The 23438-nt window shown below is 37.9% G+C and overlaps 1 protein-coding gene across 2 annotated transcripts in view; it reads left to right on the top strand.

The window, feature by feature from the left end:
- The first annotated feature begins 10929 nt into the window (after window positions 1–10929).
- The window catches only part of LOC134533216 (nucleoside diphosphate kinase 7), a 31059-nt gene continuing 18550 nt past the window's right edge, over window positions 10930–23438 (top strand). The window contains exons 1-3 of one of the 2 annotated variants that reach the window (XM_063370609.1): window positions 10930–11197; window positions 21872–21928; window positions 22984–23097. In XM_063370609.1, the coding sequence (XP_063226679.1) occupies window positions 11195–11197; window positions 21872–21928; window positions 22984–23097 (174 nt within the window). In that variant the 5' untranslated portion in view covers window positions 10930–11194. The remainder of the gene's footprint in view (window positions 11198–21871; window positions 21929–22983; window positions 23098–23438) is intronic. The other variant, XM_063370610.1, reaches the window with a different exon arrangement.

Raw genomic sequence — 23438 nt, 5'->3', positions numbered from 1 at the left:
ATCGTGTAGGAAAGTACCTTATCCACATCTCGTTTCTCTTCAGTGCAGACTCTCCTCCTCTTAGGTCAAGTATCATTTGATATTTCTTCAACCTGGCATTCAAGGTGTTCATTAACATCTGGGCTGGCCAGTATTTCCTGGGCCTCTTGAGAAGTGCATTGCAAATCAACATTGGAATGTGTTTCTCTTCCTAATACATTTGGTTGGAGGAAAGACATCTGCTGGTCGAACTTCCACACTTTCATGGTTTTTGCCCCATCACCACTCTTACTTTTCCTTCTTAGCAATTCTTGACGATAGCTGTCTTGCAGTCTCTTCCATTCTACTTTCATATCCGCCACTGCAATAAACAATAGCACATACATACCATTTATGATCTACTGGTCGTCACTTATATTACTAAATAAGATACCTATATTATGTTTGAATTAAAAAAGCATGAGAAACTTGTACACAAATAATATTTATTTTTTGATTTATTTTTCAGATACTTAGCCACTGGTAATTCATTTAGATCCATGGCTTTCTCATTTCGCATGGGCAGATCTACAGTTTCCGATATTATTAGCGAAGTTTGTGTAGCCTTGTGGGAAACCCTTCAACCTATTGTCATGCCCGAGCCAAATGAAGAGATTTAGAGAGCTTCTGCAGCAGTTTTCAGAGAGAGGTGGAATTTTCCCCACTGTGTTGCGGCGATTGATGGAAAACATGTACGAGTTGACGCCAACCGTTAGTGCTCCTCGAATCCGCACATACTGCTATGGCGCGTCGTCGCCTAGCCCCGAGCGTGTGCGACGTGAACGCACCTGGGTGCAGGGTGGTGCAACGCCTCGAACATAAGCTGTCCCGCCTAATTGACTGTCGCCCGTGCAATAGTCGACCACGGGGGTACTGTGAGGTGACCTGACTATCTGGACTTTGTAATTAACTTTCAGCACTCTTAAAAACAATCTTAATTGAGCAATGGCTATGATTAAATGTTATTTGTAATTCTGGACTTTAGCGCGATCAGGCGGCATGCATGGCCCGGGATTACTTTTGCACACGACACATTTTCGCGGGAAAGAGGCTGGGGAGTCGTGCGGACGCCACAGCCATTGCCAGTTGATCACCGCCCTCCAAGGAGACTAGTCGCGAGTCGCCCGCGGAGCCTCTCGACCTCCGCCCTTGCCATCTCTACTGGAATTGCATGAGTTTTAAACCCGTCAGCTCCGAGCCTCACGGACAGTCCGGCTAGTTGACCTGAGTTCACCCCTTACTTAATTCGTGCTCATCACCGGAACTCCCAGTGCTACTTAAATACTGTTTGAGGTTAGTGGATTGTGAAGTGTGTACGGAACATTAGGGTAGCGTGGCACAAGCCCATCAGAAATATGGCCTGTAGAGCGCGGCTCCCAGTAAGCGGGCCATGCACGACGCAGCGCATGTATAGCGAGCCTTATAATAAAACCCTTTAAATTAAGCCTCCGCGTATCTGTTACAACGCCCGTAGCATAGCATCCCTGGTGGCTAAAACAGCCGGGGGTAACTCTGACGGAACGACCCTTACCGCCTGCCGGCCACGTGGCGACATCACGCCTTGAGTCAAGAGTCTCGGCTACGCACTAGCACGTAGTTTAATATTGCTAGTTGGCGCCCAAAAGCAACTCCACACCCTTAACATCACCTCGGCAGAAGGCAGAAGGCGTCAGAGTTAAGGCCCCTGCGATGACGGGTTCACAGTTTTTTAACTATAAGAAGTTTTATTCCATTGTTCTCTTGGCTCTAGTTGATGGAAATTACAGATTTCTTACTGTAGACATAGGACAGTATGGGGGGTTCAGTGATGCAAATGTGTTTGCCAACAGTAATATTGGAATTCGCTTATCAAGCAACACTATTGGCCTACCTCCTGACGAGAACATTCTAGGAAACCCTTTCCCTATGTCATAGTTGGTGACGAAGCTTTTCCCCTAAAACATTATCTAATGAGACCTTTCCCCAGAAGTGGCCGAGGTCTCAGCGATGCTGCTAAAGTTTTTAACTACAGACTTTCTAGGGCAAGAAACACAGTTGAAAATGCGTTTGGTATTCTTGCCAACACATGGAGAGTGTATCACAGTCCTCTGGAATGCAATACTGAACTTGCAGTAGCAATTATCAAGGCTACAATTGTTTTGCACAATTATTTACGACAGAAAAACACTGCAACTAGCAGTCACTGTGAACCTTACGAAGAGCACACTCAATTAGTATGTGATCTTGTGCAACTAAATGCTACAAGTGCTACAAATTCTACGAAGGAGGCTTTGTCGGTTCGGAATTCGTTCATGGAGTAGGTACTTTGGTACCGACGAAGGGCGAGTTCATTGGCAAGATAATGCTGTAAATCGTGCAGCTTAAATAATTGTAACGTTTTGTGACTCCAATTATTGTTTTGTAATCTTTTTAATTTTAAAACATTGTTTAGTTTTTAACTTTAAAAATGTATTTTGAATTGTTAATGATTGTTCACACAATATAAAAACCTAGATTGTATAAACAATTTCCAATATTACAGTCAATTTTACATATGTGCAAATTTAAAATTGATCATTAACTGAATAACTAATAAATTGAAATTACACCTAACCTGGTTTATTAACCTCTTTGGAAATCAAATCCCAGGCATTATCACACACGTCCTGCTTTCTATAATCTTCTATTGATTTGTTCCATAAACATGGATATTTTCTTACTTCTTCAATAAAATTTTCCGTTGACATTATATTAGTAATGTAAACACTGAAGTGGGTACCTACAGCACAATTCCGCGCGAAAACAGATGTTTTTGTTTATCTGCGCATGCGCGAAGTCAGCGACGTTTTTTTTTACGAACACTGACAACCAGTGTCTCCAGATTGGGGTTTTTTTTTCCCCATATTGGGGAAAATTATTTTTTGGGGGGAAATTTTGGGGAAACTAGATCCTTGGGGAAATTTTTGGGGAAAAATATTTCGGTAACGGGGAAAAATGGGGAAGTATTTAATCTGCCTGCCTAGTATTACTTCTAATGCCATCACTAATCCTTTTTTCAAACAAAACATGTTTAGTTTTTTAAACACTCACTTTATTGAATGCATTTAAAAAGCAGCTAGCTACGATGGCCTTGATTTGAATAAGTTGATAGGTATTGGTGTTCTCGAATTCTAGTGTGGAGAAAGCATTCTCCATAATGAATGTGGTGAAAAACAAATTGAGAAATAGAATGCATACAAGCACAGCAGATCACATAATTAGAGTGCGGTACAGTTTGAGAAACGAAGGCTGTAATAAATTTGAGCTAAACACTAAAAGGCTTGCCAAGTTTAAGTCAGAGGATGTATATAATAATCATAAAGATGTCGGTGTCATGTTGCTTTTGGCATAAGTATGGTTGTACTGACATTCTTGTTGTTTTATTCCAGTATATTTTATATATAGTGTTTATATTAGTAAAATAGTTATGTACAGTAGATTTCACTTAATTTCATTCGTTAATTGTACTATGTAACACAATCTTTTTACTATAATAGGTCAATCTACTGTAATATTTATGACAGAGAATATGTATATTTTGTGTTGGTATATAGGTACTCAATATTATCAAAAATTAATAAATAAAATTATGCTGCTGTAATTTTACTTTAGTCAGTCACTAAACCACAAATTATCTCTCTTGTATACAATAAAAAAAAAAAAAAAAACATTGTGATCAGTAAACCAATAGAACGAAAAAAACAAAATCATAAAAAAATCAAAAGTGACGCCCGCGCAGCAAGTTTTATTATTATTTTTATTTTTCTGGTTAGACAAATTTTTTTATTTATATATAAAAAAAATTATATACTTTGATTCTTGATACGTACGATAGTTTTACAGCTCTGAACATATACCACACCTTTAAGCGGCCAACACTGATAATAAATAATATTTTAAAGGAATAGGTAGATAATGTAGGTTAAAGATTTTTGGGGAAATCTGTATCATTTTGGGGAAATTTTTTGTCTGTTTTGGGGAAATTTTGAAAACTCAATCTGGAGACCCTGCTGACAACCACTTGAAGTTATTACAAAACATTTTCTTAGTAGAACAAATTGACAGAAGTATTCATGTATGAGATGGGGATTCGGATTTTGACCATCGAGTGCGACAGTTCACAGAGACTGTAATCTGTGGTCAGTCTGGATAGTGAATTACAGCATGATGTAAATTTGCAGGTTACCGAACATTTCACTATGGATGTGGATAATAGTAGTTTAACTAAGAGGAAATTGCTAACTGAGGAAGTTACTGAAGTTGATAGACAAGCTAAGGCTCATAAGATTGCAGATCCACAGCAACACAGTTCTCCTAATATCAGGTATGTTCATCGTTCAGAGTGTCGTTACCCCATTAACCATCCTGGCCCATATATTGTCCTGATAGAATCAATGCAACATAATATAGGTAACTTACACCCTTTGACCATTGGCAAAAAACTTCATCCTAACCCTTATATTGTCCAAATTCAGCGCTCGGGGCCTAACAGGCTGAAGATTACCTTCGCTACCCTACAGGCAGCGAACCAATTTGTTACCTCAGAGCAAGTCAAGTCACTTCAGGTTAAATGTCTTATTCCCCAAGGCCTAATCCAGCGGGAGGGATTGATCTATGGCATCCCTTTGGACGTGGCTGTTGACGATCTGCTAGAGGGTATCGAGTCCCCTCAACGCATCATACATCTTGAGCGGTTGACTAAATATATAGCTCCAGATACCCGGGTGCCCATTAAACTGGTTAAAGTGACGTTTGAGGGACAAACTCTTCCCGATTATATTGCCATCTTTAAAGAGCGTTACATCGTCAAACCGCGTGTTCAGTCAGTCCTTCAATGCCATCGATGTCACCGCTTTGGTCACTCGCTCAAGTTATGTCGATCTAAGGCTCTATCCTGTGCAATTTGCTCTCAGGAGCACTCCTTGGATACATGTCCCCATAACGATTCTCCATTATGTGTCAACTGCCGGGGTAACCACCCCTCCACGGACAAGGTTAAGTGCCCTGCTTGGGAATTTGAGAGGGAAATAAAACGGGTAATGGCCTACAATAATCTCTCATATTCGGAAGCGAGACAGCAGGTACAGCGCGCTACTGGTCGGATATACCCATTACCTAAAGATCGTATGGATCCCCACCACTTGCCGAGACTCACCAGCTTCCCCCCTCTGACGCAGCCTTCACCTATCGGTCCACAACACATTCCCATTTCTGATCACTCTTACGCACAGGCTCTTCACTCCGACTCCCCGAATCCACCCCTTCGACCGGATGGGTACAGGGTTTGCTATAAAGCAGTGCCACCGATCACGAATGTAACAAGTCAGAATTCTTTCAATCTTCAACATTATTGTTCTCAGTTTCGGCCCTACACGCCTGACATCACCAATGGTGTGGCACTGCCGGGGCCTCCCGACGGAGGACTGTCCTCTTCTCCCCCTATGATGCATACGCGTCATCCTTCACAGGATGCCCTTCAGGACACTTCCTCTTCTGACGTAGCTCCACCTCCACACTCCACACGATTAAGGCTTAACATGGAAAAACTTAAGTCATTGGTCGATACCATTGAAATTATGATAGCTACAGCTAAAAAGGAAACTGATTACGCCTTCGACAAAGAAAGCCTCATCGCGGCTTTTGTCCAGGTGCTCGTTTAACAATGCTTCTCAAACACCCCTTCTTGCTTCTTCAGTGGAATGCGCAATCTCTTTCGGCTAATAGGTTCCCCCTGCTCCATTTTCTCTCTACAGTCTCATGTGATGCAGTTCTTCTTACAGAAACTCTTTTAAATTCAGGACATCATGTTACTTTTCCCGGCTATAACTTCTACCTCTCGAAAAAGTTGGATAGGGGTACGGCCATTCTGGTCTCTCGAAGACATCCCAGCACGGAAATTAACGTGTCCTTCCCTCCCTCTATGCAACGCGTAGATGCTATCGCTATCAGGCTCCTCCTTGATGATGTTCCCCTCACCATTGTCTCGATTTATGTCCACCCCCGATCTTCTTATATATCTCAAAATTGGGAAGACTTTTTTCAACAATTCGATGGTGCTGTGTTCATTGGGGGTGATTTTAATGCCCATCATGTTTTCTGGGGCAACAAATCTAATGATGCAGCTGGGATCAATCTTCTTGACTATTTACATACGTCTCCTTATATTCTATTAAATGGTACACAACACACCTGGATGGGTCCTCCTACTGCGTCATCTACTGCAATCGATCTCTCTTTCATAACGTCTAATCTGGCTGGCAACTTTAAATGGGAGGTTCTTTCGGACAACTGGGGCAGTGACCACTTCCCTATTCTTATCACCACGTCACTCCCCACTACCCAATGGCACTCAGAATCACACTGGTATTATACTTTTCTTTCATCACGGGCCGATTGGACTTTGTTTTCTTCGTGGCTGGAATCTCGGACCGCTGCTACGTTCTGCTCTTCCAATGATGACCTCCTTCACTTATACTCTAGCTTCTATAATAACCTCTTCCAAGCAGCTTGCGCATCTATGCCATTCCGGTTAAAGGGTCCTGTACATAAACAAAGTAAGGCTCCCTGGTGGGATGAACACTGTGCCAGTGCCAATCGGCAGCGCTTAAACGCCTTACGGACGTACAAAACACGGTCTACTTTGGACAACTTTATACTTCTTAAAAAATCCCAAGCATTTGCTAAGTTAACCTGGAAAAAACGTAAACAAGCTCACTGGCAATCTTACTGTGAATCTTTTTCACGTTCTACCTCTCTGAAAACGTTATGGCGACAATTTAATACTTTTAGACATAGTCTCACATCCACGGCCTGGGCATCTCTGCCTCCCCACTTACTCCATGACTTCATGTCACTGGTCGCTCCTCCTACAGTTTCTCCTCCGCCTTTCCTCGATGACGTTCCTCCGGTTCGCCCCACGTCAAAGGATAAGGACTGTACCTCGCTCCTACAAGACTTTTCTTTTTCAGAACTCTCTCAATGTGTCCAGACTACGCCTGATTCTGCACCCGGACCGGACTTGGTTACTTATAGTATGATCCGTCATCTTCCTGTAAATGCGCAGTCCTTCTTATTGCACATTTTTAACCTCATTCTACGGCTTGGCATTATTCCACCTAGCTGGCGCGAATTCTACATCCTTCCGATACTTAAACCAGGCAAGTCTCCTCTTGAGGCCACCTCCTATAGACCTATCGCTCTCCGTTCGTGCTTGGCTAAATTATTTGAGAAGTTACTCAAAAATAGGTTGGTGTGGTGGTTCGAGTATCATAACCTCCTTCGTCCAGAACAATTTGGCTTTCGTTCTGGTATGGGCACTGAAGATGCAATCTGCTCCCTTTACTCTCAAATTCGTTTAGCCTTTCAACGTAAAGAGATATTCTCTGCCATATTCATGGACATATCTGCGGCTTTTGATAATGTCCAACTTCCCATCCTGTACTCGAAACTATATGCATTAGGACTTCCTAGTCAGATTATCAGGATCCTTTCTGCCTTACTCTCTTCTCGTACTTATACACCGCGGATGGTACGACCTGCACCTTACACCCGCCAGGTGTCCCAGGGATTAGTGCAAGGAAGCTCTCTTAGCCCTCTTCTCTTCCTTCTCTATACTCAAGACCTTATATTTCACATTGGAACTTCGGCTAAATTAACTGCGTACGCCGATGATGTGGTGTTGTGGTATCGTGGTTCTACTATTCTTGACACTAGTACTACTCTTTCAGCTGCACTCACTAAGGCTCAACATTGGTTGGGAACGCATGGGTTCAGTCTGTCCCTATCGAAAACGAAGATAATTCACTTCACACGAAAACGGGTTACGACGCCTGCTCATGCTATTTCATTGGATGGTGTTCCCTTACCTATAGTCACGTGCATCAAATACCTTGGTGTTTTCTTAGATCAACGAATGCTCGGTATCGCTCACATTAATTATGTAATTGATAAATGCTCTCGTCGGTTACACCTCCTTAAGGCTCTAGCGGGGAAAACTTGGGGGGCTGATGTCCGTAGTCTTCGCTCATTTTACATTTCTACTATCCGACCGATCTTTCTCTACGGTAGCCAGGTATTAATGCATGCGTCCACTTCCCAGTTGCAAAGGTTGGAAACACTTCAGAATAATGCTATGCGAATCATCCTCGGTGCGTTTAAATCCACACCTATCATGTATATGTACATTGAACTAGGCCTTATTCCATTATCCTTATCTCGCCGTATGCTATATGCCCGCCATTGGGTTCACCTTCGTATCGTAAGGCTGCCAGGTTTACGACGGGCTATGGACGCCCTATATGACATTCCCACTCCAGTTCTTACTGCTGCTCGATCCATTGATCCCGGACTGTATTGTTATAAATACTGCTACTCGTTTGATGTTCTTACTTATGTCCCCTTGGTTCGTATTGAGGGTCATAAAGACAAACCCCCCGCGGTGCTTCGGCAAATATACTTGGAACTTCTTGCATCCTACCCCTCTGCCTCTCGCATATATACGGACGGCTCTAAACGTCAGGATGGTGTGGGTGCCGCATGGTTTGACTCCTCGCACGGTCGATCTGGACTTTACAGGCTTCCTGATTACACTTCCATCTACTATGCCGAAGCGCTTGCAATACTTATGGCCTTACAATATATTCTGTCGCACGTGGTTCCCATTCCCTTGATTGTTTCAGATTCTGCCAGCGTTCTCACGTCCCTCTGTTCTTCTCATCAGACCTCCGACTTGCTTCTCTTACGTATTAAACGCCTCTGCCTTCAAATTGAACCACATTCGGGCCCTGTTACGTTCCTTTGGGTTCCCAGCCATGTTGGCTTGGGGGGAAATGAAACTGTCGATAAGATGGCCAATTTAGCCATATCCACCGGTCACCTAGTACAACCCGCCTCGTACCAGCCTCTGCTCCCTCTCGTGAAGAGATACTTCAAGGAGATTATGTTCCAGGATTGGATTGCTTATGCCCACACGCATTCATCGCTCTACCCTTCTCTCCATCCCTCTACGGTTCCAGTTTACAAAACGCTTCCCCCATATGCTTCTCGCCGTCAGGCGGTCATGTCCTTCCGTCTTCGGTCCGAGCATCTTCTGACTCCAGAGCACCTCTGTCGACTGAACATGACACCCCATCCGACCTGCCCTTGTGGGGCTCCTGTCGCAGATGTTCAGCATCTTTTATTGGAATGTCCCCGTTTGAGTGCGAGAACGCACCTCCTACGTACTTTTCAAGAACTGGAATTGCCGTCCCCACTATCATACCCTAATATGGTATACACCTCCACCCACGCTGCATATTTGGCAATCATCGCTTACTTTTTGTCCAATGGCATCATTTTGTAACCCTGGGGTTGCTCTTGTAACTTCCTTGGTGGCTGGCCCTCCCTAACTCCTTGTTCCATGCTCCACGGCCTACTCCACCCTCGGTAGACGGGCCTCTACCAAGAAGATGTAGTTTATTCTCTAGTCTCCTCTTCTGATTAACATGCTCCCGACACTCTGAACTATGGCCGTGGGCTTCATGCTGTAGGCCACTATCCAAAAAAAAAAAAAAAAAAAAAAAAAAATGTATGAGATGACTCAGCTGGCTTCGCTATGTGATATGATATGGTAAAATGTTTCGCGCCTGACTTCATATAACGATCAAAAAACCTTTTTTCTTCATATTTTAACAGTTTTATGAAGTTTTGTACGAAATTAAGTCGCAGTAATGCAATCACCACTGCTACCCTATGCAAAATTCTGTTAAGCAAAACTAAAACATAATCTAAGTTGAGTTGCAGCAGTTAGTCCATATACCAATCACCTCATTTTCTGTTGAAATTTCAAAAACAAAATTAAGATATTGGTAAATTCATAGCCGATTTCGCAGGTGCTGCTGCAATTTTTCGGCGCACGAAGTTACAGCTAAAAGTGGATATTACAGTATGTAAAGAAATCATACAGCAATCGCTGGGTGTAATTGAGATGTAGTTTAATTTATTGAATTGAATTTTTTAATATGTTTTTTCGTGGCGAATGTGTGTTTGTTAATGTAGTGGTAGTGGTTTTAAAGCAGTTTACGTTAAGCATAGAGCTGTAGCAAACCGTATGTATTCGTTACTGAGTAACGGGTGCGGCATCTAGTAACGAGTAACGAAACGTTACACACGAATGCATTTCGTTACTCGCATCTTTCGTATGTTTCACGCATGCGCGCGCGTATTCGTTACAAAGAACGATGTTTGTTTATTAATAAAAGTATAATTTGGAAATTCGTCGTCCAAGTTTTTTACTGTTTATTAAAGGTATTGTGTGTGTAGACAAAGTTTTAGATTCGAACAGAAACAACGTAAGAAAGTATTTTTTACAAATTATAAATATGTATGTTTTTGTTTTTTATAATCGCGTATTTTCACGTTTTATGTTCTTATCTTAAAATATATATTATAATAAAGCCGCTCTAATGAGAGTTTATTGTTTCTGCTGTTAATTATCAAATATTTTAAATTGTTTATATTCGATTTATTTTTATTTACGCGACGTCATACTGTACGCGTACGAAATACGACTCGATTCGATGCTGTTACATAACATAGCATGTGCCATGTCATGCGGTATCAGAAGTAACGAGTAACGATACGAAAGTAACGAGTACTAATTGTTATAGTAACGAATACTAACGGGTACACATTTTTTCGTTACTTTTACACCTCTAGTTAAGCAACACTATAACATGCTGTTTTGTGTATGTAATAAGTACTTTAAGGAATTTTGATTTATTTTATTTTCGGTTGTAAAGATAACAGAAATACGTAAAAAATAAATTGTATTTTTGTTTTGGGTAATGTTTTTGTATTAAGGTATATTCTATTGACCTTGGGTATATTCTTAAAATCCATCATGGTTGCCTGCTCATGTTTTGTTTTGCTTTTTTTTTTTGCTGTTTTTTTATCAACGTATTGTTTATGTTTATACCTTCGCATAGTAAGTGGTCGAAATCAGAAGCGAATGGACCATCTCCCTTGGAGATTATTATTTGTATTTATCTTTTAAATCACACCATCTAATTTCAATTGCATCTCATGTGCGAACTAGAATTAAAAAATATAGGAATAAATAAAGTTGTATTTACGTAAAAATTAAATATATTATTTGTAAACAATAAGCTCGTTCAAAAATATGGTGAGTGTTTAAACTTAGAAAAGTTTTTTTCTTAAATTTTATGTCATTAGGTAGTTAATGAATTAATCATGCAGATCAATTTAGTTCTATGGGCAGACAAATCGACAGTATTGATGTAATAGATTACTCAGCACATTGTGCATTGCGGTAGCGCTCAGTTTGCTGTAAATGTAAACTCGTTTGTATGGTTTGGTCAGTAAAAGTTAACTTATTTTTATGAATTCGGCTGTTGAGTACACGCCTGGTGGCAAGCAATCCTCCCTACATCACCTTTACCTTCATGTGTCACACATCCTTTGCTTTTACACTCCTCATTCAAACTATTCCATTCTCTAACTGTTCTTAGCTACAGGATCTTTCCTCATGTCAGATCTGCTCTCAAGACTTTAATACTAGTGGTATTCCATACAAACCAGACCCCAAAGACTCCCCTCATAAACAGACCTATCCAAAATCTCTTCACTTAGCAAACAATACCACCTGACATTTTTAATGAATTTTGACTTTTTGGGGTAAATATATAGTTGAGCGGTATTTGCAAAAAAAAATGTTAAAAATCCGAAAATACCTTTATAAGACGCTCTTCAACTTCCTCTTTTCATTAAAAGCGGTGGAGGTAAGAAATTCCAAATACTTTAGGAGATATCGAATTTTTTAATTTCATCATATGTAATTGAGCTGTATTTGCGAAAAAAAAATGTTAAAATCCCGAAAATACCTTTATTAGATGCTCTTCAACTTCCTCTTTTCATTAAAAGCGGCGGAGATAAGAAATTCCAAATACTTTAAGAGATATCGCCGTTCTTATTTTGCATACAAGACCTGTGTTTATCATTCGACCGTCGCCATTTTTTTTATTTTGCAGTGTGTTTGTGAATGCCTCAATGCCTAATTAATGAAAATGGTCGATTATGTCAGGTCAGTTACCTTATAAATACTTTGAAACTAAGCATACATTAGAAATAATATGAAATTATTTCAATGGTTCTTTAGTTTTAAAGTATTTATAATGTAACTGACCTGACATAACAAACCGGGACAAAGGATGAACAGAAACAACTCACGTAATTTTTTTTTTGTTACTTATTACTTGTGCAACAATAAAAAATAAGACTTTAAAATTATAAACGTTAAAAACTTGCCTAAGTAGAAGGCGGTAATTAAACACCGTTTCAAAACAATAAATGAACTAAATAATCACGTATTGGTTCATTTGAATTCTGGCCTATCACGATCAATCACGTGACATCATTATCCAATAAAAAAATAGATACTCGTAAACAAGAAACAATGCGGAATGCCACATGAATGCACTGATATAATTGTGATGAAATTTAAAAATTCGATATCTCCTAAATTATTTGGAATTTCTTATCTCCGCCGCTTTTAATGAAAAGAGGAAGTTGAAGAGCATCTACTAAAGGTATTTTTGGATTTTTAACACTTTTTTTTCGCAAATACCGCTCAATTACATATGATGAAATTTAAAAATTCGATATCTCCTAAAGTATTTGGAATTTCTTACCTCCGCCGCTTTTAATGAAAAGAGGAAGTTAAAGAGCATAGAATAAAAGTATTTTCGGATTTTTAACATTTTTTTTCGCAAATACCGCCCAATTACATATTTACCGATGACACCATCGCACAGAAATGGAATTGCCTAAATGCACAAAACATACACTGCAGTAGGCTCCGTGCTGAGGTAATAGGATGAGTGTCGTTGGTTACCAATGCTTTATAGTAAAAAAAAGTATTCAAAATGTGAGTTTAAAATGAAAATTGCATTAAGTACATTAAATACACACTATACATTCTTGAAAATAAGGAGTTATTTAACCCTCCAGTAAAGTTACTGAAATGTTGATTAAGTGTTATTGTTGCTAAGCGGCAATATATTCTTATAGCTCCCTTTGGCCTTCCCCTTACACAAATCCAGACTACTCCCATGCCTTCCCCCATTAATTTCCTGACACATTCTCAATAGCCTCTCTGACCACTTGTTTTTGTTATCTCCCACTCCATTTCCTTCATTAGTTTTTTATGATCTCTATTCTCTGCAGCTTCCCCGTGGCGACCTAGCAGTTCTCCTCTACTCTTGCCAGTTCTCTCTCAGGCACCACTGTGTACGGATCCCATAGAGCAGGGGAGTGCTCCAGTATTACCCCTCTCAGTACTTGCGCAACCTACCCGGGACCTTGCCTGCCCTTACTCACTACTGTTGCTATTTCTGGTTATTTGTAGCTGATAGCTTCCTCTTCAATCCTCCAGTTTGCTGTTTGATTGATTTGTCTTTGTTCATACGTGGTAAATATATTCCTCTTTTGTTAATCAGGTGTAGTGTAATTTTTTTTTTTTCCAGTTAGCTGAACAGGCTACTTTTGGTTACCATATTTGTAATACCAGTGAATAGTGAATGTTTAGAATCTCTGCTTTACCATTAAAAGGAAATTTATATTATATATATATATATACAGGGACCGGAAAGTTACTTTTAAAAAGTAACTCAGTTACAGTTACAATTACTCCATTGGAAATGTAACCCTGTTACAACTACAAGTTACACTACTGAAAATAAACCAGTTACAGTTACAGTTCTGAGAAAAGTAACTGTAAGTTACTTTAACAGTTACTTTGTGAAAAACTAAAAATGTGATACGTAATATTGTTATAATTAAAAGCTATTAAAACATATTGTGTTTAGTAAAGATATGTGTTTATTTAAACTGAAATTTTTTAAATAGGTCTTAAATTACATTGAGTAATTAGTTCACACTACAAAATTGTTCGCAGAACCACACAAGCACTTCACAATAAGGTTGTTTTTATCACTCGACCGAACTTCGAAAAAATTAGAATATGAAGTCCACGGCAACGAAAATTCTGGACTGCTTTCTCGGCTTCTCGCTTCATTAGATTCTGTCATTGTTTTTGCGCATGTGCACAGGTAGGTTAATTAATTAAACAACACATTAGTAAACCCGCATGTCGAAAATATTAAATAAGTGACAATCAAAATAAGGTGCAGGCTAGCCAACAGCAGTTTTACAAGTACAAGCAATACCATCGCAAATAATATGCTTGTCGGGATTTTCGTTCTGGGTTTGAAAAAATCAACAAATCGTTGTTCGTTCAATAAGAAATACATTTAAAAAAATGTAACGCAAGAAGTAACGACAATTATTGTTACTTTAGGGCAGAAAAATGTAATTCAGTTACAGTTACAGTTACTGAAAACTTAATATATTGCGTTACCACGATCGTTACCATAAAATGTAACTGTTACAAATAACGTCGTTACTAGTAGCGCGTTACTTCCAGTTCCTGTATATATATATGTGTGTATATGTGTATGTGTATGTACCTATATATATATATATATATATATATATATATATATATATATATATATATATATATATGTGTGTATGTACTAAAATTTTTCCTTGATATTCAGCCCAAAAATGTTGTTTTTAATTGCCACTAGATTATTATATAAGTACATACTTAATAGTGAGGAGGGGAATGAAGTTTAGGGAAACTACGGTTAAAAAGCATAAAACTATTCAAATTACTGTAACAATAAGTGTTTTAAATAATTTTACATCAGTATTTTCTTGTTTTTAACAACATAACCCCCACAATTTTCTTTGAATTAGTGCATTTAAAATGGCACTGATCTTACCTAACTTAGTTACAGTTACCTATTTGTGCACAACCTTACCCAATATTAAAATCCAAACAATCTCAACAATGCATAGGTAAACTCAGTGTCACTGAATATCTCAGCTTCGGTGGTTCATGCATTAAAGGTATGAGGTGTGCAATAAATTCTATTAAGTATTAATAGTATGCAAAATCATTTCAATCCACAGGTAATATTTCTATAAAAATTCCTGCTCACAACCACCAACAACCATTCATAACAAAAGCCAAATAGTGAATATTTTGCACCAATGGAATCCTTGGATTCATTGTCATGGAGTCACACTCTTGAACACTTGCAAAATTATCAGAAATTTTTCACTAGTGCAGTTTTACATTATACCAAAAAATTTAATTTATAGGCTTTACAGGAAATAATAACTTTTGACTATTTAATTATTTTTTTTCTGACATCACATAACCAAACTTTTTATGTTTGAAAGCAGCATATAAAAAAAATGTAACTCAGTACATTTGATAGAGAAATGAAACTTCTTTGCCAATTCAAACCTCAACTTATAAGTACATCAGAAGGGGTATAACGGCAGCAAGAGAAAAAAAAGAGAAAGAAGACAATTTTTCTAAATAAACATGAATTAACAAAATTATTAATCATCTTAAAATAACTGCTCAGGATATCAATAATTATTGATAAATCAATAATGATTAATTAAAATTAATATTATTCACTGTTGATATAACCACAGTAGCCTACCTATAAAATGTTATACAGTAGAACTTGGATAATTCGAACCTCAAAGGACCAGTCAAAAACTTCGAATTATCCAAAAATTCGAATTAAGGAAGTTCGTAATATAAATAAGGCCAAAACAATAAAAAATCATATTTTCTATTAAAACTCTTTATTGGTTGACATTTTTTGAATAAATACATCGATTAATGCCTAAACGATACATACATATTAAAATGACCTTAAAACTATTGAACTGAAACATAAAAACAACCTATTGTTTTTGAAAAAAAGATGATATTTTGGCCTGTTTTCTCGAATTAAGGCTCTCGGCCATTACAAAAGATTCTAACTTATTCAAAGAGATGAAGTATGAATCACTTACATTAATTCGGCTCTCAAAAAAACGTCTAAGTTCTTTTATGTGATTCATGGCGTCAGCTGCACTCGGCACCTGTTCTTCTTCTACTCCAGCGATCTCTTCTTCCGAACCTTCCCCGTCATCGTCTTGCTTCTCACTGCCGAGCACCTCTGCGATGATTTCGGTGTCAGTGACGTCACCGCACACCGCAACATCTTCATCGACATTGAGAAAGTCTTCGTACGAGATGGTCGGGTCGGCTCCCACATTCTCCCAGCCGTCGACTGCTGCTGGAATGGCTTCCGCTTCAGTGGCTTCCACAGTTTCGTCCTCGGTTTTAACAAAACCTACCTTTTTAAAACAGTTTTTGATTGTTTCTGGCTTCACTCTGTCCCACGCTTGCTTACACATTCTGGAAGCTTGCAGAATATCGAGCTTTATTTTCAGGGCGTTTCCATCTCCGGACAGTATGTTTTCTACCAGCAAGGTTCTGTAGAAATGTTTCAAATTTTTTATTATCCCTTGGTCCATTGGCTGGACAACAGATGTCATATTGGCTGGGAAAAAAACCACTTTAACACATTTCAACACTGGTATGGTGTTATGCGCAGTACAGTTGTCGATGAAGAGGACCACCTGACGCTTTTCTTTAATAAACTTCTTGTCCAACTTTATTAGTCACTTTGAAAACAGGTCGCCTGTCATCCAAGCGTTTGAGCTGTTAACGTAATCCACCGGTTTCGACTTGACATTCTTAAAACAACGGGGATTAGCCGATTTTCCAATCATCAACAAGGGCAGCTTTTCTGAGCCGTCCATGTTTGCTCCGACTAAAAGCGTCACTCTTTCTTTGCTTAGTTTTCCACCATGACATTTTTCGCTTTTAAATGCCAATGTTTTGTCCGGTGTGCATTTAAAAAAAAGGCCAGTCTCATCAACATTGAAAATATTGTTTGGTTCTCTATCTTGGATCATCTCTTCTAAATCTCGCTTCCACTGGCCGGCTTCTTGCTGGTTCACTGCCCCACTTTCGCCACAGACTGCTTTGAACGTAATTTTATTACGTTCTTTGAAACCATCCAGCCATCCAGTGCTAGCTTTGAAATTTTGTTTGCCCAATTCTTTAGCGAATTGCTCGGCCTTTACCCTTATTAGGGGACCACTCAACGGAATTTTTTTGTCTCTGGCTTGCTTGAACCACTTAAGAACACAATTGTCGACGTCTGGGTTATCTGGTTCTCGTAGTGGTTTTCGGTCTTTATCAAATTCCTCTGCACTGCTGAGAATTTTATCTCTATTCTTCAAGAAAGTGGATAGAGTGTTGGGTGGAATCCCAAAGTCCTTCGCGATTTCCAATTTCTTTTTCACGCCTTTGTCCACTTCCCTAATCGCCGCTACTTTTTCAGCTAGAGTCAAAGTTTTATAAGCACGGGATTTTGTAGACGAGGTCGACGCCATGGTTGCTACTCTCACAGTTCACTCACTAAACGTCACTACGTAAAAACTACACGTAATCACACATCATAAGACAATTTTAAATAAGCTACAGTACACTGTATGTTACAAAACAGACGATACACAGAACGATGCACAGTTGTACAGTACGGAGTGGAGAGCGGTGAGTGTGGGGAGGGGTGACCTTGGAGACACTACTGCTGCGTGTTGTTGCTACGCGCAGGCGGTCGGCACTCGGCACAAGTGTGCGGGAGGGGAAGGGTGAGTCATCACACTACAAGCTACCGCGCATTTGGTCAAACGCTTAACTTTTGCCGAGTATTGTTTGTAAAACGTATTTCCCGATAAATTTACAATTTTTTGAGCCGTAGTTTATAATTTATTCACTAAATTAGACTCACCAAAAATTCGAATTATCCAAAATAAAATTCAAATCATCCACAATTTTTAGCATTGTTTAGATACAAAATGCTAGGGACCAAGAGGAAAATTCGAATTAAAGAAGATTTCGAATTAAAGAAGTTCGAATTATCCAGGTTCCACTGTATTAAGAATTTCAGGACACCTGCAATAGCATTAAAGCAATTCTAACTAAAATTAATTCATACACATTTAAACATTAAATCAAGTTCAATAAATTTTATTCTCAACCACATTTATAATCTTAGTATTACTCAACAAAACCATTTACCTATACAATTTGATAACAAGATAATACAGTGCAGGCATTTTGGCTTTCATTTCTTTTTCAAGTATTTAAGAATCCTAACTTTTTTGTAATTATTATTAATTTGTTTCAAATAGAAATAAATAAATAAACATGAACTAACAAAATGATTAGGTACTCAATTCAAAATCAATCAGGATATCATAAAATATCAATCAATCAATTACTCATTGATAAAATACTCAAACCTTAAAGAAATTATTTAGTAAATATCAAAGCTAAAAGTGTTTATAATAAATTAGTTTTTAATTTAATTTTATATTATGTACCTATAGATTAGATGTGAACAAGAATTTTTCTGAACTTATTTTGTTGCTCTGCAAATATCACCATATCATTGAAATATAGTGCAACAGATTTTGCTAATAGGCTACCTAGACATACTGCCATGTATTTATAGTCATTGATAATGTTCTGCCGTCGAATGAATGAATAATGAGTAACATGTCCGCCACTCCGCTATGCGAAAACTAAACGGCACGGACCTTCCTCGCAGTAATTCTTTACATTATAACTATATTGCCACAACGTGCAAATAAAAACCATTAAAATTGTAGGTACGTGATTTGTTTAAACTTTTTTAAACTAGCTTATTTTAGTTGGACTCAACATATTTACACGCTCGTGGGCTCGTAATTATAATACGGTGTGCGATATAGTTAATCAAATCATAATACTTGACAAATAATTACTCTGTCAAACTAAAGTGTGAAAAGCATTATACTAGCAGAAAATAATCTAGTTATACAGCTAAAATAATACCTACATACTTAAAAGAACACCATTTTCTTGCGAAGATGGCCATTGGCGTGGTGCACAATAAACTCCAACCCCATCGTGTTGCCCTCTGCACAAATACTCCCTACAGTCGTGGGGGGCGTCAGGCGCAGGCAGGGGCCCTACCGGCATGACCCGCCTATCCCTGCAGCACGGCGGGGTTTCAACCTGAGCCACACGCCACCACGTGGAGCCCGAACAATGAACGAGTTCTCTGCACCGTCCGCAACCGTTTAACATCAGAAATTGTTTCACAACAATATTTTACGAAAACATTGCATTAAAATTGGGCTATGAAATTTTACTCCTATCGCGCCCAAAGAAGTTTCACTTCAGTAAATAACTATAAAATTCTACAAATTAATTATTGATGCTCAGTTGGCCTAACAATTGCTCCCAACACACATGACTATTGCAAACCAACATCATACGTGTTAAATATCGCAACAATAGTAAAACAGTTTCCGGAAAATGACACCTTCCTCATGTAACAAACTTCTTGTAGTCTCGCAGGAAGTCAGAGAAACCCTGATCTGAATTTTATCATTATTTTTAAGTATAAGTCACATGTACTGGAATGCTTGGTAATCTCTGATTGTATGTTTAGTCGTTCAAGTAAGGGTGCATGAGACTGTGCATGCATATTTAAATAGTTTGTAAATTTGTTGAAGCTTGCTTACTAGATTACATAGTGTCATCAATGTTTTACATATGCATTTCTACTAAAATACATTTGAAGTTTTTCGTAATTTTCGTCAGGTGGGATGATTCTCAACACACAAGCCCATTGAATGTGTCAGGCCCAGGTGTTGCAAATGTGTTGCCACACTTGGTATTAAGAAAAATTAAATGTTTGATGAAAATTATATTTCTTAATTTTGGACATTCTGGTCAAGATAAGATGAGACTGTTTCACCAGGTGTCTCAAGGAATATTAAGACTGACAAAGCTAACTTAGATTCATGCTACACTATACTAGCTAATCGTGTATCAATAATTGGTTTGTTAATTTTATGATAATTTTCAGATGTATTTTTTTATTTTAAACAAACAAAATTCAGCACTAGGCTGGTTCACAATTTTTCATGTTTAACGTGAATAGTAACAGAGAACAAATAATAATAACTTAATTTAACATGGAAGTATAACATCATACAGCAGAGCACTATTACAGAGAGGGAAATAAAAAATATAATATAATATAATATAAAAAACCCTTCCCCCACCCCTTTGTATACTTCACTCTCTCTCTCTCTCTCTCTTTCTTGTGTGCTCTCTGTTTTTTTATTGTAAGGGGAATTTAAAGCTGTGTTGCAGGATCAGTAGTGAAATCTCAGTTGACGAACTGTGGCAAGTTTTATGAAGTTGTCACCAAAATCTTTTTTTTTTCTCCATTAATATTTTTATTTACCAATAATTCTGTTTTTATTATTTTTTCCTGATCTCACCTATGTTATTAACTCTGCACTTGAGTTTGTTTGTTTGCACTTCTGCCTGCAGCTTTTTACTGGAAGTTGTAAACGATGGAGACACATCTCATCAACCTCATCCAGCCCGTGAACGACATAGCTGGTGAAATGTGACCATCTTCCCCTTGTTTCCATGCTATTCCTCCATCGTCACTTTCAGTCTGCGCCTCTGTTCTGCGTGCTTCCCTCGTTCCCATTTATTCCTTCCCTGCCTCCCATCCTCCGCCTTTTATTCCAAATTATTTACTGCAATTGTTTCTTGCATCCAGTGTCTCGCCTGGGGAAGGGGTCACAGTCCAGGGCCCGAAATGTCGTGAAGTCATGTGTCCTTTATTTTTATTGTCCTACTTTGTTGTTTATTTTCCTTGTGTCATTTGTGTTTGAAATGTGTTACTTTCTGTATTTTTTACCCTTTTAAGTTTTGCAGGGTGTCTACATCCTGGAAAGCTAGGGAACTGTCAGGGAAGTTAAAATTTGTCAGGGAAAGTCAGGGAACGTACTTGAAATCCTGTAAAAGTAATGGAAATACCCCAGTGATTTAAAGGGGGAAATCTTAGCTCCAGTCTGCATTTACCCAGACTGTGAAAGTAATTTTTTACATGGTGTTTTAGTGCATAGTCACACACACTATGAAACGGTGTGGCCAAGGTTTTGGTGGAACTAGATGAGCTATGGTAATGGTGGAGGCTAGATTTTTATAATTTCTTTCTAAGAAAATCACAAATATTTTAATTATTTTTTTTTTTAAATTGTCAGCGATATTTGTGATTTTGGTTATCGCAAATCAGGGAAAAGTCAGAGAAATTTTTTTATCAGTTTGTGTGAACACCCTGTTTTAACAAAAAAAAATTGTTACCATTATCATTGCTTGTTGAATTGCTATTTGTCCTCTTTCGTTGGTGTTTCTTTGAGTAGTTACTGCACTGATCTATATTCATTTTAAATGTAGTTGGTGTGCTGTCCTGTCATTTGTGATTTTTGTTAACTCATTTTAAGCTATTGAAAATTAAAATTAAAATTCATATATCAGTCCATATTTATATTCCAACAATCTCCATGGCAACCCTTCATTTGTAATTATTTCTACATGTCCGTATCATCCTGATCATGCATCTTTCATAGTCTTCGTTGGTTCCTGTACCGCTAATTATTGTACATGGTTTTTTTTTACTTTCCTGGTTACCACAGTCATACTACGAACTATGCTTCGTAATATTTCATGTTTTATTACTTCCCACCATTTTGTACAAATATATCATTAATTATTTCATTGAGAAATAATTAATTAATGGATCAATTTTACGGGATTTTCAATGTAGGCCTTAGCGCTGTATTGTACTGAGTTTACTTTAAACATATGTTGTTTTGATGTAGTTTGAATGTATAGTTTTGGCATTGTAGAAATTGTGTGTGGTTTTAATGCTTTTTGTTTTATTTTATTCATAGTTGATTAATTCCAATATTGTAGTTATGTACTTTTTTTTGCCTGCAGAGTGGAAATGTGCAGCATGTGCTCTTTGTCGTAGCATTTTTGATGTTATTGCAAAAGGTTAGTGCATATTGTGGTTTTTTATAGTACTTAATACATTTCAGCAGTGATTGATGTAATTGGAAGTGTGACTTAAAAGTTGCTTCTAAACAGAAGTTGTAGTCATTCTAATAAGTCAGTTACTCATGTTTACACTTTTTTTACACTTTTATTTTATTTTTATTCATTTATTTATTTTTTTTTTTATTTATTTAATGCTTTATTTTAAGTGGTTAAGTTAAGGCATACCACCTTGTCTTACACTTAACCACATACATCTTTACTAACCTAAATATTGAAAGATCTATCACCATAGTGTATCACTGTACTTTAATTGATTAAAATTAGAGCTAGCTACTATTTTCATGCATAACTTTATAAGCTGATTAATAGAGTTATAAATCAATAATGTCTAATCAATATAACTGTATTTCTTTGCAGTTTATATAGTTTATGTATAACATTGAAACTATTTTTGTGTTTATAACTGTGCTAGGTACCATATTAAAGTTGCTAATTTTATTTATTATTTTTGGTACATTTTGAAAATTATTCTCTGCAAGTGTAACTTTTTTCTCTAGCAGTTCAATAAGTATCTGAAACAAATACCTCCATGTTACAACATAAAGAGGAATTGTACAAAGTTTAATCATTTTAGCCTCTGTGTGTGCATGCATGTAGTACATACACACACACCCCACACGCACCCCCCTCATATTTCCCTCACACATCCCCACCCCCCACTCCCCACACCCCCACTCCCCAACACCCCCACTCCCCAACTCCCCCACACCCCCACTCCCCCACACCCCTCTCCCCCACTCCCCAACACCCCTACTCCCCCACACCCCCACCCCTCACCCCCACACCCAATACAACATGATAAACTTCATGATTATTTGCAACACTAGCTATCATATAGACACTTATTTTAATAACTGCAGTAACAAGTTATTCTATTTTACTATATCAATTGATCCGAGTCCTCTTTATAATTTCTTGGTATTTTAGAATAGAAATAAATACTGTGTTGTAATTTTTGGATGTGTTTAGGTTTTTTGTTTATTTTGTTTCAGTCCAGTTATGAATACAAACGGTACTCCTTTGCTGTAAAATGGGATGAAAGAATATCTGAAAGAACTAGAAGATTTCTGTTGTTCTATTATTTTTCTGATGGTGCTGTTGAAATGGTATGCTATTTTTTTTTTTTTTTTTTTCATTTTGGTAATTTTTTTCTAACATAAAGAAATCTTTCAGGAGTTCAGTGTAATTCTTGTCGATCTAGTAGAAGTGGCCTATTTAATTATGTTTGTCCACCAATTGGCACAAGGGAACGAAGTTGAGAAGGACAAAATTATTAAGTGCTGAACTTGGATAGGAAACCAAAGTGCATTATGTAGAAGCTGTGAATAGGGCCTTTACTTTTCAATGGTGAATTAGTGTAATGAGAGGGAGGATTTAATTAAACAATGAGTTTCATTGAACAGGCATTATGTATATATAGGGTGAAACTCCTCGTGATAACATCCAT

The sequence above is a fragment of the Bacillus rossius genome, chromosome 6 (genome assembly GCF_032445375.1).
Source record: "Bacillus rossius redtenbacheri isolate Brsri chromosome 6, Brsri_v3, whole genome shotgun sequence".
NCBI lineage: Eukaryota > Metazoa > Arthropoda > Insecta > Phasmatodea > Bacillidae > Bacillus > Bacillus rossius.
The sequence above is the reverse complement of the archived record's forward strand: the minus strand, read 5'-3'. Positions and strand labels throughout refer to the sequence as shown.